Source organism: Sinocyclocheilus anshuiensis, unplaced genomic scaffold (assembly GCF_001515605.1).
Source record: "Sinocyclocheilus anshuiensis isolate Anshui unplaced genomic scaffold, SAMN03320099.WGS_v1.1 scaffold1558, whole genome shotgun sequence".
Taxonomy (NCBI): domain Eukaryota; kingdom Metazoa; phylum Chordata; class Actinopteri; order Cypriniformes; family Cyprinidae; genus Sinocyclocheilus; species Sinocyclocheilus anshuiensis.
The window spans coordinates 206,270-222,697 of NW_015542412.1; the positions used below are offsets into that span (position 1 = coordinate 206,270).

At 42.6% G+C, this 16,428-nt stretch overlaps 1 protein-coding gene across 3 annotated transcripts in view; it reads left to right on the plus strand.

The window, feature by feature from the left end:
* The window catches only part of LOC107693410 (regulator of G-protein signaling 3-like), a 176,254-nt gene that overhangs the window by 15,508 nt on the left and 144,318 nt on the right, over positions 1-16,428 (plus strand). For all 3 annotated transcript variants that reach the window (XM_016492794.1, XM_016492796.1, XM_016492795.1), the window contains exons 3-4: positions 11,848-11,929; positions 12,262-12,367. In XM_016492794.1, coding sequence (XP_016348280.1) covers positions 11,848-11,929; positions 12,262-12,367 — 188 coding nt within the window. The remainder of the gene's footprint in view (positions 1-11,847; positions 11,930-12,261; positions 12,368-16,428) is intronic.

Below are 16,428 nucleotides of genomic sequence, written 5' to 3' on the forward strand. Positions count from 1 at the left end.
GAGGGCGCTGTGAACTGAACTGCACTCACACTGTCCGTGGCTTTCTCCCTCGTGGCAGGCGTTGTTGCCGGCTCACACACCTTGACTGACGTCACGGCCTCTGGGCGTGAATTCGGGGCGAAGGAGGGGATCCATAGGGCACACAACAGAAACAAAAACTGAGTAAAAAGAGAAACAAAATGGAGGGTACAAACGGAGGTAACTGTGACTACCCCTTAGTTTTAAAATACTTACAGTAGATATAATTTGTCATTTTACAGATTATTACTCCTTTATTCCCCAAACTTAGCATATTGTTCCCTTATACCTACACGGAGGTACTGAATAGGTACACTGTAATTACAAAAAAGTTATGCTGTAAATTCTGTTTACTTACGCAGTACATTGCGGGTTGTAATCTAAAGCGTTACCAAAATACCTTCGGAATTCTCAATAGAGGTGAAGTGATGGATTGAAAAGACTTCAGTGCCCATTTAATGCCCTTCTGAGAGCAGTGCTCTATGCGCTTTTTATTGCCTTGCCCTCCTCAGCTTTTTGTTGCTTTAAAATGAGCTTTAAAATTAACTGTGCCCAAACATAGGCTATGAACTCATCAGGTTTGCCAGGGTTACAGTGCCCTGCAGTTGTAGAAGTTTTGTCTGGCACAGAATGAGGGTGGGGCAGACTCTCAAAACAAACAAAAGTTTTTTTATTTTATTTTTTATCTTCGCAGTCATTTGGAAAATATCTGATGCTGCTGTGATGTTAATGGTTTCTTATCAAGAGTGCATTCATCCTCGAGCATATTTTTTATTTCTCAATTTCATTTATTCTGGATTACTGAATCAAGTGCTCCATGTGATCAATGGGGAAAATATCTGGTTTTATTGAGATACATAGAAAATATGTTGGTAACACTTTAGATTAGGGACAAATACATAGAAAATATGTTGGTAACACTTTAGATTAGGGACAAATTCTCACTATTAACTAGTTGTTTAGTAGCATGAATATTATGGGCATATTGGCTGTTTATTAGTACTTATTAAGCACATATTAATGTCTTATTCTGCATGATCATATTTTAGATCCCTTAATCAGGCCCCATACAGTGCCTAAATTTAACAACTACCTTACTAATTATTAATAAGCAGCAAAATAGGAGTTTATTGAGGGAAAAAGTCATAGTTAATAGTTAGAATTGGTCCCCAAATTAAAGTGTGCCGCTTATCTTGTTCCATACATGTCAACTTCAGATAGATCCACATACAGTGATTCTTAAAAGTATTTGGAGACTTAAGCCACACTTAAATAATGTATGAATGTCATTAAATCAGTGCTTTAAGGTATAGTTATGAACCTGCACCAAGAGTCTTTGATTGCAAAAAATCGTACTACAAGAATTCCTCTGACCAAATAGAGTATGTGCCACTGTTGTGACAACTCTGGTTCTTTGACTGACAGTCGACAAACAAGGATGAATCATGGATCACTGAAATTTTCCAGTCTAACCCTAAAGCTCTAAATTAAAACCAGTATTGTAGGCTTATTGTAGTGACTTATGGTCCAGCAATAAGCTTATCTGGTACAGCATTGCACTTGAGACCCCTTGAGATCCCACCTCTCCTGCATATTGATAGCAGCTTCTTAACGCCCACAAATTATCTCAGGAATTCATCAAGTGAAAGACAGGCTATGTTTATACAGTATTTAAGAGCATTTTCAGTGATCTGATCACAAGTGGTCAGCCAAGATGCATTTATCATTTACACCAGGTATACATGCATTTCAAATGTCTCCAGCGTAAAGTAGTGTACAGTTTGTAAAGAAACACTAAATGCCTATGCACATATGCATTCCTATAGACTGAGCATGTAATATGCATGCACATGGTGTCACCATTTTTACAAGTTTCTTGTAAATTTTCTAAGTTACATGGACACACTAATGTAGGGTGACCATACGTGCCATTTTCCCAGGACGCGTCCTGGGAAAATGGCACGTATGGTCACCCTACACTAATGGTACCATTTTCAAAAACTTGCACATTTTCAAAAGTTAGCATTTTCAGGCTCCCAAAACACAGTTGTTGTGTAAATGAATGACTAAACGCATTAAAAGGTTATTGTTTTTAGTTGAAACCTGTGTCGTGTAAACTAACACACCTGATTCAACTTAACTCGTTGGTAGAGACTGCAAGACCTAAATTGGGTGTGTCAGTTTCTGCAGTGCTAAATGTGCAGTGGTGGGGGCCTACAGGACAGGTTTGGGAAGCACTGCTCTAGATGATAGCAGATAAAATAAAAAATAAATGTTTTCTTTTCAGATGTTAACTGAGCATAATAACATGGAGAACATGCATCATCTGATGAAGAGAAGTAGCCTAAATGAAAAGCATAAGGAACAAGTTTTCTGGTCAACTGCTAGAGCATGTTGGTGACAACACCTTTTTAATTCTCTCATACCCTGTCATTTTCTCCTCTTTACTCTCATTCTATTCATATCCTCTTCACCCTTCTACCCCCTTCCTTCCCTCTCCCTCTTTTCTCTCACAGTTGTAGTGTCTTTCTGTTTAATCCAGATTTCTGCTGTAATCCATTCATTTCATGTAAAGATCAGCCATTGCACACAGAGGCTTAAACACCCTCTGCAGACGTGGTGGATCTGCTCACTATAAAATTCTCACACCACAGACATATGCACGACTAAGCCTTAGAAGCGGGCAAGTTTGTGATTCAAATTCTAAAATCTGATGATTTGGAGAAGCTCTGCTTGTCACCAAAAAACACCTCTGGCCAAGGCCCAAGATGAGGCCACATTCCTTGTAGAATGGGCCCTGATACCTATAGGCCAGTGGTTCCCTTTCGATACTACACAAGTACTGCGTCTTGCTAGACGCATATGGGAAAAGCCTTTTTTCTCCTGAACTGAAGCCTTTTTTTCCATTCACGCAGTGAAACTGCACGGCCATTGGTTCGTGCAGTGTATTAAAAATTAACCAATGGCTAGGCAGCGGAGCTGCACGAGCCTATGGCGACGAAGCCTGCCAAAGCCCGCCAGAATGGACATTGGTCCGTTTCTCCTGACACCATCCGGCGATACTAAAAGAGCTACTAAAAGAGCTTGGCGTTGTTGCAAATGCCACGCCGTTACTGCGGTTCGTGCGGGTCTCCCCTGCACGCCGATGACGGCCACACGGAGTGCGTTTCCTGCTTGGGGAAATCCCATGCGGAAGCTGCGCTCACGGGAGCTATTAGTTCCCATTGTGAGAACTTCAGTCTCGCCTCTCTCCGCTCACAGATCGCTTTCTTTTCAGAGAGCGACTCTGCCCCTTGCGCCTTCCCGTTTTCTTCCTCCCAGGGACCTGTGAGGAAAAAACAGCGGGGCAGAGGGCTCGAGTGACCTGCTGCGAGCAAGCCCACGTCGGCCCAGATCCCGCGTGCCTCGCTCTCGCCCCAGAGAGAGTATTCTCCCGTCCTTGCAGAGGAGCCCTCCCGCAGCTGTCTGGATGAATGGTTCCTGCCGGGGCGCCGCCAGGCCCCTCGTCAGCGTTCCTCTCCGTTTTTTCCGGAGGTCCATGATGAGCTCACCAGATCGTGGCGCGCTCCCTATTCCACCCGCCTCCGTACTGCTTCTTCATCCGCCCTCACTTCCATCGACGGCGCTGAAGAGAAAGGGTACGATAACGGCCATCGGCTGGAGAGCAAAGGCCTCTCACCCGTCCAAGCCGTGTAGAACCACTTCAGCTCTCGCTGGATGCGCCTACACTTCAACTGGACAGACGGCTTCGGAACTTCATTCAATGGCGGTCCTCCAGGTCTTTCAGCCCAAGATTCTCACATCCTCCGATGAGTCTGGCCTGGACCCCGCAACCCTCAGGTAGCTGAGGAGCGCAACCGACCTGGCTCTGCGTGCCACCAAGACCACCGCTCAGGCGATCGGGAGATCGATGGCCAGCCTTGTGGTGCTCGAGCGCCATTTGTGGCTGACGCTAACAGAGATCAAGTACGAGGATAAGATCCCCTTCCTCGATGCTCCAGGACGCGGATAAGATCCCCTTCCTCGATGCTCCGGTCTCTCCCAAAGGTCTCTTCGGCCCGGTGGTCGAAGGATTCGCCGAGCGCTTCACGGAGGCACAGAAATCGTCCCAAGCTATGCGACATTTCCTGCCTAAGCGCTCCAACTCCGCTACTGCCTCTGCTCGCCCTAAGTCTGCGCCGACTCAGCAGCCCGCGAAGCCAGCACCTGCCGCCCCCGCCGTTCAGCCCGCTAAGGCGCAGCAGACGTGGGGACGCTCTCGCATGGCCAAACCCTGGCAGGCCACCCCCGGAGTGTCGAGATGGGTTATGGGTTATAATAAAACGAGGATATTCACTCCAATTCGCTCAAAGACCCCTGCGCTTCAGCAATCTGCTGGCAAAAAGAGCCGTGGAAATGGTTCCTCCAGCCGAGAGCGAGTCAGGCTTATACAGCCGTTACTTCCTCGTCCACAAAAAAGATGGTGGCCTCCGGCCCATCCTCGATCTCAGACACCTGAATCACGCCCTCATGAAAAGGTCGTTCAGGATGATTAAATTGAAACAGATCCTTGCACAAATTCGCTCAGGGGACTGGTTCTTTTCTCTGGACCTGAAGGATGCATACTTTCACATCCAGATAGCCCCCTGTCACAGGCGATTCTTGAGATTCGCGTTCAAGGGAGTGGCTTATCAATACACGGTCCTTCCTTTCGGTCCTTCCCTTCTCCGGAACAAGCTCTGGCCATACGGAGGCTGGCAACCTCCTTCGAGATTGGTTCCACTCGCCCTCTTAAAGCGTTTCAGAGGATGCTGGGCCTCATGGCGGCATGCTACAGTTGGGTCTGCTTCGTATGCGCCCCCTTCAGCGCTGGTTGAAACGCGCTGTGTGAGGGCATACTGACTTTCGGCCACTGGTCAAAGGCGGAAAAAGGCTTCCACATTAACTGCCTGGAGATGCTAGCAGTATGTCGAGCCTGTCAGTTCTTCCTGCCAGTCCTAAAAGGACACCCATGTGCTAATCCGATCGGACAACATGTCTGTGGTGTCCTACATAAATTGCCAGGGAGGCCTCTCCTCGAAGTGTCTCTTCACTCTGGTAGAGCGCTTCCTGGAATGGGCTCAACTCAACCTGCACTAGCTGAGAGCAGCGTATATACCGGGCAAATTGAACCAAGGAGCGGACATGCTATCAAAGAGCAATGTCCCCTCAGGGGAGTGGACGCTCCATCTGCAGACGGTTCAGAAAATCTGGGAGATCTTCGGCGAGGCCGAGGTGGACCTCTTTGCCTCAGAAGACAACTCTCACTGCCCAATTTATTTCTCAAAGACCAGGGACACGCGTTGGCCCACGATTGGCCCAACCTCCTTTTTTATGCTTTTCCTCTGATCGCTCTGATTCCACAGGTAATCAGGCGAGTAAGGGAACAAAAACACAAGGTTCTCCTGGTGGCCCCCCTTTGGATGAACCAGCTGTGGCTATCAGAGCTAACTCAACTGTTGATAGCGGCACTTTGGCCTGTTCCGCTGAGACAGGATCTCCTCTCTCAAGCGAACGGAACAATATGGCATCCTCGGCCCGACCTATGGGCCCTGCACCTCTGGCCGCTCGACGGGAGCCTTCGAGCCTCCCAGAGCCTTCAAGCCGCCCAGAGCGAGTTTTAAACACAATTTCGGAGGCTAGAGCCCCGTCTACGAGACGCCTCTACGCCTTGAAGTGGTCTTTTTTCTCCGCTTGGTGTCTAAACCGTGGCAAAGACCCTCATACTTCCAATTTGACAGAGGTATTGTCATTTCTGCAAGAGCTGCTGGATAAGGGATGCTCCCCATCCACGCTCAAAGTCTATGTGGTGGCTATAGCGGCCTCTCATGCCCCTATTGATGGCCAATCGGTGGGCCCGCTTTCGAGCCGCTACAGTCTGCCAACATTTGTCGCTATCGCTGAAGACTGCTCTGCTTCTAGCACTGGCATCAGTAAAGCGAATAGGGGACCTGCAAGGCGCTCTCTATTAGCCCTGCCTGCCTGGAATTCAGGCCTAATGACACTAAAGTCGTCCTGAAACCAAGGCACGGTTACGTACCTAAGGTGCTCTCCACTCCGTTCAGAGCACAGGTCATTATGCTCTCCGCGCTTCCTCCCTCTGAAGAAGACAGAGAGCTATCTCTGCTCTTCCCCCTTTAGAGCTCTTAGAATCTATATTGAGCGTTCCGCCCCCTATAGGCGGTCGGAACAACTCTTTGTCAGTTTCGGTAACTGCACCAAAGGGCTTCCGGTCACGAAGCAAAGACTCTCTAGATGGATAGTATTTTATAACCTGGAAGTCCTGGCCTTGCAGGCCAGGGTCCTTTTCCGTTTGAAGTGACATGTGCTGCGTAAACAGATCTGGCAGAGAGCCCTTGGCCATATCACGCTCAAGCTCTCTGGCATTAGTTCACCTGTTAGCTCTCGACCCCTGGGTGTCGAAGTTACAGGAGTACTCTGGAACGATTAACCAGGCCGGGTGTGACCTCAGGAAGCTCAGCCCATCTTAGCCTTGGGTTGTTGTTAACTTCTCTATGGGAATTGGTTGCTTATGGAAGTTTGATACTTTTAGTCGTTCCACTACATTAGCACGGCGTGATTGTACTGTGTTCCCATATGTGTCTAGCAAGACGCAGTACAAGTGTAGTATCGAAAGGGAACGTACTTGGTTACTAACGTAACCTCGGTTCCCTGAGATACGGGAACGAGTACTGCGTTGCTAGCCGTGCTATGTAGCTGCACGACTCAGTCGTCGCTTCAGTCGAAGTAACCTGTCAATCCTGTGGCGAACGCCCGCTTGTATAGCCAGATGCCCCGCCCATTCTGGCGGGCTTTGGCAGGCTTTGGCGAGCTTCGTCGCCATAGGCTCGTGCAGCTCTGCTGCCTAGCCATTGGTTGGTTTTTAATTCGTCGCCATAGGCTCGTGCAGCTCCGCTGCCTAGCCATTGGTTCACTTTTAATACACTGCACGAACCAATGGCCGTGCAGTTTCACCGTGTGAATGAAAAAAAGGCTTCAGTTCAGGAGAAAAAAGGCTTTTCCCATATGCGTCTAGCAAGACGCAGTACTCGTTCCCGTATCTCAGGGAACCGAGGTTATGTTAGTAACCGAGTACGTTCTCAACCTTTTCTTCCACTGGGCTGCACTATGGTCCAAATGCAAGTCTCACAGGCTGCACGCATATCATTTACATATTACGTCACCAATACAAACCAACCAGATTTATAATATTATAGCCTAAATATTATGATATCTAATCGATTACATTCATTGAAATAAATAAATAAATAATTCTACTCACCATTAATAAAACACCCGATGCTGCCGGGAGCTGACCAATTTTGTGAAATTCGGCTCGAAAGGAGTAACAGCACAGTGAAGTTGCAATTGTAAGTTGCAGTTTGTAAGACGAGTACGGAAGCGTGAATTGATGTGCGACATTGCAGAAAATGTGCATTCACAAATGTAGCCTGTCTTGATCCAAATATGGAAAGCACTTTCGAATGTAATAATCTCTCCAGGTTCTCTCCAGAGATGTTTTGCCACATTTCTGCAATTAAGGATGATTGCTGCATAGTATGGGTGTTTCCTTTTGCCTGAACATCTTCAAGTGAGTGGCGGGGCAAACCGAAAGTTGATGCCGAAAGTCCAGCACTCTCCTACCTTCACTGCTAATACTGCGACTATTCTTGTTTGTATATGTTCCTTCGCTGGCATTTTCCACATTTCGTTTTTCTCCCTTAATGACAAATTTGTCCATTCTGATACTCAATTTTACAGAACTAATGGCTGCTGATGACTATTTGATTTGAATTATGCCAAAGTGCGTGCTTGTAAGTGTTCGTTAAATGCGTAACGTTAATTACGTAAGTACAGGTCTGCTCATGTCTGAAAATAATATATGAAAAACACAATTATTTTACATAAAAAAACACTATAGCTTATATTTGTTTAGTACATTTTTAAATTAATGTAAAAACTCAAATGAATTGTAAAACTGAAAGTTATTTTTTAAATTGTGTTCAGCATGGTGGGCCGCATTTGAATTTGTGACGGGCCGCGGGTTGACAACCACTGCTATAGGCAAAGGAAAACCATGAGCTTCACACACACACACTAAATTGCATCCACAAGCGAGTGGTTTTGTTGCAGCCAACCCTTTCTTGTGGTCACCAAAGCAGGAAAAAATGCTGCTGGGATACGCCACTTTTTTTGGGATTCTCCCAAGTTCTTATTCCTACCATACTTGTCCATTGAATTATTGTATGCATGCAAAAATGACAATCGCAAGAGAACCACCTGACCTTGACTGGGAAAGCACTTGGAGTTGCTTATTTTGCTTTACTGGCTTGCCAATGTATTGTCCTAGAATCACCTCACAGACCTTATTGGTTCTAAAATAAAAAGTGTTTTGCTGTTCATAAACCTGCTTGTTAAATGAAAGATATGGTTGCAGACATCTGAGCCATTTATTAACCAGGTTTGTGTAACTGATGTGTCAGGTTCTGTATATAGAGAGAGGACCCAAGAACAGACAGAGGCTGAACAGTTTTGTACCAAACTCCACCCAGCTGAGCAGAGGAACGAGGGAGAGTCAGGGTCAGGTGAGGGTCAAAACAAGATTGACATTCTGAACCAGAAGGAGATTATCCGAGGATGAATTGTAGTAGCAGGCAGGGATCAATACAGTCCACTCAAGCAACCAGATCTGAGGATAAGAGAGAATCAAATACCAGGACAAAGCAAAAGATCAAACCATGAAGAGAAGGCAGGATTCCACCATTGAAACTGGGCAGAGACACAGTATACAACTCAGGACTGAAAGGACAGAACAAGACCGACAGGATGGCACTGAGGATGTGCGGAGCGAGAACAGGTATAGAGCAAGTAATAATGTAAAACGTGAGGATCCAATGAGCAACCAATGCCAAATTAGCTGTGTGAAGCTGCCACATGGAGAAGGAAAAACTAAATCAAGAACCTGAACCCAAGTCCTGACAGCATGTAATCCTGCATTCTTAAAGAATGTTGGCGCCATTTGTTGAGGATTAAGGGGGCTTTCACACTTGCATCTTGGTGCACACTCAGGTTTGTTTAATGTCACTGGTTTGTTTGGATAATGTAAATGCCTTTTTCTGAACTTGGGTGCAAACTCACTATGGTACGGTTTGTTCCTGATGTGAACGCAATGATGTGTGAATTGGTCAAACTGTGTATTTATGTGTTTTCTCACTCACTTTTATGACAAGCGTGACTGACGTGATGCAAGCAGAGAATTTATATCTCATTTCTGCTCACCTTTAATAGAAATGGACTCCTATATTCTTTTAACCTTTGCATACATTTGTGCTGGTGCTTTGGAAACCTAATGTTCAAAATCCAAAGTACATAAGTGAGGCGAGCATGCAATGGTATCTATCCATTTCACTGACTTGTATTACTTGCAGGGTTTCAATTAAATAGTGGAATTTGATGTCCAACAATAAATATTTAATCTAAATTAATATCTGAATCCAAATGAATACCCTGCCTTGGTGTTACGCAACTGGGAAACATGTCAAGTGCCTTTAAAGGGTTAGTTCACCCAAAAATTCTGTCATTAATTACTCAAACCCATTTAGTCCCAAACCCGTAAGACCTTCATTCATCTTCGGAACACAAATTAAGATATTTTTGATCAAATCTGAGAGCTCTCTGACCCTCCTTAGACAGCAATGCAACTGCAAAGTTCCCAGGTTCAGAAACGTAGTAGGACATCAGTAAAATAGGCCATGTGACTATTTTAACAATTTCAACAATTCTTCTCCCCGAGTTACCGTCTTCTGCCATTTTGGAGAGTACCCCAGAACGTAATCAGCGTTGTTTACATTCAGCATGCGCGCACTGTCTACTGAACGTAAACAACGCTGATTAAGTTCAGAGAAAGCCCGCGCATGCTGAACGTAAACAACACTGATTACGTTCTGGGGTACACTCCAAAATGGTGGAAGATGGTAACTCGGGGAGAAGAATTGTTGAATAAATTATGTTATTTTCTTTGAGCACAAAATGTATTCTCGTAGCTTCGTAAAATTACGGTTGAACCATGTCACATGGACTATTTTACTGATGTCCTTGCTACTTTTGTGGACCTGGGAACATTACAGTTGCATTGCTGTCTACGGAGGGTCAGAGAGCTCTCAGATTTGATCAGAAATAACTTAATTTGTGTTCCGAAGATAAAAGAAGGTCGATGTGAGGGTGAGTAATTAATGACAGAATTTACATATTTGGGTGAACTAACCCTTTAATACCACACACGTCTCTTAAATAATGATCAGAAACACTAATATAGTTTCTCAATGCACAGACATTGATTGGCCAACACAGTTGCCAAGAAGCTCCTTTCACCAATGAGAAACCTTTCAACATATTCCTATCTTTCAAACCCACTCATTACTCTGACCTATTACAGGCCTCTCTAACAGGGCAGTTTCTGGCATACACATCTGCTTTGTCACTGACTCTCTGTCAGACTCAAGTTATTTCACTTTGATAAGTTGTAATTTTTTTTATACTTGTGAATGCATTGAGAGAGTTTATCTTGATGTAATGTCTTTGTGATCTTGTGTTGTGGACTTAAGTTTCCACTTAAGTTTCTTGTTAATCTGTTCCCCGTTAGTATATGCATAACGTTCTGCCTTATCAGAAGATCTTGCAATTGTTAAAATGGGGTCAGATTATACTGTGTGAGCATGGAGTGTTTAAAAAGATGAGACGAACAACAGACATAGAATATATAAATAAAGTGTATTTACAATATTCACAGGGAACTTAAAACAACTCAATAAAACTATAATAATTAGGCTGTTAAAAACATTTTCATTTTCCGGAGTCCGTTTGCACCAAAAGATAAAACGGTTCATAAGCAATCCAGCGTGTTGCTAGTCCCAAAGTGAATGTCCCAAAAGTGTCCAACAGTGTATATACAATCCAAGTGATGTTTCAAGTGCTTGTATCTGGAAAGGTAAGTCAGAATAAAACTCCACAGTCCAGAAAGGGTGATCACCAGCATGTTTGTAAATAAGGGCTTTCTTGCCATGCTGCCTCATGTATACAGTTAATTTCCTATTTCCTGTCATGTGATGAGTCACATGACAGGCAGACCCAGAGTCACTTAAAGACATACACACATTAAAACGGTTAAGAGGAATAACATGGCTAAGACAACATGAAAACCTATTAAAACTCAAATATACATAAAATCATTATAATATTTTGAGCAGGTTAAAACGTGTCCTGTGTGATAGCGTCACAATGTTGCATCAGATTGTAACGCCTGGCCCTGTCAGCTGAGGCTACACAGTTTAAAACAGTTTATTTCTGTTCCTCTGTTGGTTTTTCTAGTTTCCTTACTTTTGTTATTATTTAATAAATGCTACATTTGGATATTGCTTTCTTCTTATTATTTAATAAATGCTACATTTGGATATTGCTTTCTTCTGTCTCTGAGTTTGCCTCACATGATGTTTGTGCTTGTAAGATGAAATCGAAATGAAACTTAAATTTAAAAAGTGTGCATGCTTAACAGTCATTAAATACTATCCTAAGTTGTTTTGCACCCATGTTTGTTTATCTATAATTTGTCTACATTTGTTTAAGGAATAATCTACATTCAGTTGTTCAGTATAATCTACAATATATGACTCATTAAAAAACAGTAAAAATATTTGTCTGTAGAATTCCTTCACTGACAAATAAGAATATAAAAAGAATTGTGTTGCTGCTTCTTTGATGGACTGCAGTGTCTTATATTTCGTACTCATGAGTGTTTGTGCGTGTGCGTTTTAGGTGACCATTCTACGAGGAAAGGACGGCTTTGGCTTCACCATCTACTCTGACTCACCTGTTCGTATACAAGCAGTCGATCCAGGTAAGAACTGCTTTGTGTCTGGTGTGTGTGTGCTTGCATTTTTGCCAGAGGATACTGCTGAACTGAAGGCTCGGCATGTGTGGTATTTCTGGATCATGGATCATTAATCATTATGGCCAAATATGGGTCACTGTGTGTTAGGCCACATGACTCACAGCTGATTAACACTCACAGTTATGTCACTACTGTAAATTGTCAGAATGTGACCTGTGTAATTGAGGCAGTCACATAGATTGTGCATGAGTGTGTTTGAGTATCTGTCAGGCCACATGAGTCACAGCTGATTAACACTCAATGTTATGTCATTATATTGTGTGTGTTTCTTCTCTCAGGTGGTCCAGCGGATCAGGCCGGATTGCATCAGTCAGACACTGTGTTGCAGTTAAATGGTCAACCCGTCAAACACTGGAAGTGTGTAGATCTTGCACATGCTATTAGGTACAAATAATGCTCTTTATATTCAGAGCATAGAGTATTTTGTGTTTATAATGCCTTTTTTTGTGAATACAGTGAATGAAATACTTTACATAGGAAAGGTGTTTCTTTTCACTTATTTCATCTCTTTATCTCATAACTTTACAATAGGGTCCCATTAGTTAACGTCTACTAATGTTTTCTTAGTTAACATTAACTATGATTAATAAATGCCTTAAAAGTGTTTTTGGTAACACTTTACTTAAATCCTTTATGTATAATGCAATATAAAGATATTCATAATGTACGTGATGCATTATATCTTTTGATAAAAACAATTTAACCAAAGTTAAAATCCATTATAATATTTGAAGTTTTGTTTGTCATGTTTTTGTTATGCATTATACTTTCTAAAGGTGTAACAATGAATGGATAAGTATTATATTGTATTATACTTGTGGTAATAATTTTTCATGAGATAAGGTGCATTATAAGACACAATTAATGCATTAAAACTACTTTTATAATGCATTATATATAAAGGCTTTAAGTGTTACTATGTTTATTCATTGTTGGTTCATTTTAGCTAATGTAGTTAACAAATGGAACTTTATTGTAAAGTATTCATTCATTAATTTATGAATGAATGAATGAATGAATTCATTCATTCATTCTATTTAGAACTTGGTGGATGCAAACCAAAATATACAATTATTCATAATAAATGTAAAATATGAATGGCCAACAAAACGAAAACAAAACAGCTTCACATGTTTTTGTATTAATAACACTTATGGCACTGATACACTTAAAGGGCATTTTATGCCCATTTTTACAAGATGTAATATAAGTCTCAGGTGTCCCTAGCGTAACACTAGTTTCAGCTCAAAGTACCCCACATATAATTTATTATATCATTTTTAAAATGCCTATTTTTAAATTTTGAAATGAAAATGTGCTGCTGCTGCCTGCCCCTTTTTCCAGAATAGGCCTGTGCCTTTACAGCTCCTACCTCAGGATACTCTGCCAAAAAACATCTGTTTGGTTTTGATTATCACGTCTATCGCACTGAAATCATGCGTTTTAAAGTCATATAAACCAGTTTAAATTTCTGATATACGTTTTTTTTGAGCGCACACATTGAAAGCATGAGCACAGAAAGTGGCTGTCACACGTGATGTGAGTACTAAACTAAGTTCTCTTTCACGTCTTATTCCACTTAAACTGTCACATACGCACAAGTTTATGTTAAAAACACACATACGTTACAAAAGTTATGTCTGTGAAGGTAAATAGTTTTGGTCATGAATTTTGCATGATAGGTGCCCTTTAAATCTGCATGAAATCAAAATGTACACTAGTTATTTTCTTAGCGCACATTGCTGGACCAGAGGTGAACAATCAATCCGTGCAAGTTAATTCAATGAAAAAAAAAAGTTTTTGTCTTGGTAACTTTAATTAAAATCTGGACATTTTCTTCAGCTCTGGAATGGCTTTCCTTCTCTGATGACATTAGTTTGACGGCTTGGGCAGAATATCTTTAACCGTTAGTTTGCTGTGAGTGAGAGATGGAGAGGAGGTGCACTAAAATAAAACCCTGACCTCTATTCAATATTCCAATTCAGTTGGAAACATCACAATTCTGAAATAAAGTCAGCAGCATTTTCCAGTTCACACGAACTTTAAAGTGAAATCAGAGAACAAATGTGTGTCATTTTGAACAAAATTAAATTGAAGTTCATTTGGAGTTCACTTCAGGCCATGAAGTTCTTTTTCATCCTTTGCTTAGGGGTAAAAAGAAGTTTGAAATACCTTTGTAGCAGTATACTGTTAGCGAACGTCCCAACATGACCCACACTGATGAAAGCACTGATTAGATGAATATATTAATATGTGCTGCATGTTTTCCTTTTAATTATAAAATAATCACACAACAAAAATGACAGCAGTGAGAAAACAGCAGTTAAGAAAATCTGATCATAGTGACAATAGACTCAAGATGGCGCCGCAGATCGCCGCCTCAGTGCTTGGCTCTCCAGTGTTTGTACAGTTTTTGTTAGTTTTTCCTGCTTTTTGTTTCTCAAACACGATCAGTTTTACCAGGGATGAACTGCTGAACATTCGGCAGAACACACCACAAAATCTCCTACCGGATTTTGATTATTCGGACGTTTTGCTGACAATTGTAGTTGGCGGTGCAGCGGTGCTGATCAAGCGCTTTAGGATGCGCAGACGGGGGAAGCGAGTTGGCGCGGTCGTCAAGCTCAGACAGCGCGGTTTTCGAACGGCGTTTCCTAGCATCCATCTGGCGAATCTCCGCTCTCTACCCAACAAAACGGACGAACAACTTCTGCTCTCCCGAACAAACAAGGATTTGTACGGAAACCTGGCTCTGTGTTTTACGGAAACCTGGCTGAATGACGCCATTCCGGACAGCACGCTACATCTGCCGGGCTTTCAGCTGTTCAGAGCGGACCGCGACGCAGAATCAACGGGTAAATCGCACGACGGCGGGACATGCTTTTACATCATTGAGAGGATGTGTACAGATGTAGTGATGGGACGATTGATACCGAGGCTCCGATGCTCCGACGCAATTTTCAAAGCACTATTGTATCACACACTGTGCCGATGCTTGTATGGAAATGACAATACCACGTGATTGATGATGTTTGAAGCTTCGAATGTCATGCAGTATCGGAAGGTCTGGACAGCTGGTTTGAAAAAATCGGCGCTTCGCATGACTCTTGTGTTTGACTTTACATTGACTTGGTTGTGTGTGTGTGTGTACACTTATTTGGGATTCAGTAGAATAGTTTAGAATAACCTCAACACCAGACAGAAACTGAATGCATGTCACACATCTATTGCATTTTATCATGTTATATATCTGGGGTCTCAGAGACCTCGAACAGATCACCCAAAATATTTTTGCTATACTACTCACGTCAATTATTAACACACACTTGTATATTTTATATTATTGATCAATATGTGAATCCGTTGACCAGACTATGCATGACACGAGTTTGCACAGATTAAAAACTTTTTCAAACCATCTTCTGGGTTAAGGCTAGATGGCATACAGCAAAAACTACTGGGCATGCGCACATAGCGTAATTTTTCTCACACTGTACAACAATAATTACTATTTTTGCATTATTGTAAGGGGTAGGTTTAGGGTTGGGGTAGGTGTAGACGTTAATAAAACACAATCTAATAGGTCCCCGATGTTTTGTTAGATTTGGTGGAGAAACCAAGTCTGACCACCAGATGCCGCTAATGCGCACTGTATTAAAATCTTCGAGTAATGAACCGTTTTTCGGCACAATTTCATGAAAGCCTCAAACGGCTCAGAAAGCCTCGGTTTCCCATCACTATACAGATGTAACTGTGTTGGAAAAGATGTGCTGTCCCAATCTAGAAGTGCTCTTCATTAACTGTAAGGCTTTCTACTCACTGCGGGAATTTTGCTCGTTCACTCTCGTGAGTGTTTACATTCCTCTGCAAGCACACGTGAGCCTGGCTTTACAGAAACTCGCTGATCTGATCACAGAGACAGAGCAACAACACCCGTGCCCCTATTATGGGTAATGAAAGGTTCATATTTTGGTTTTGTGAATCCCCAACAACAGGTTGACATGCATGCAAGGTCAAAAAACACTTCCGCTGTCTTATAATATGCATTTATTTTTACCTTATTTGCTCAATGACTCCCAAACGATTAGCTCAACGATTCATTTTTCCAAACCCCTCCTTTGCGTGACACAAATCTGCGGTGATTGGTCCGATTGGTCTCATTTTCATTTCATCATGCCTGTAATGCCTGATAAAGCAGCGTTTGTGAGCGCAGTGCTGCTTTGTTTACAGCGTTACCGGGGAAACAGCTATTTTACCGCTCCAAAACTGGCACCTAGTAGCAAAGAGTTTGTATTTTCTTATTCAGGCCAACGCGAAAAGACCAACAAGTGGGCGGGCAATATGCTAATGTTTCATGTTGACGTCAACATGAAACGGCTTGGGATTGGTTTTAAAAACGACACGTTTAAATGATTCAGAGTCGACTCTTTCTTTTGAGAGACAAT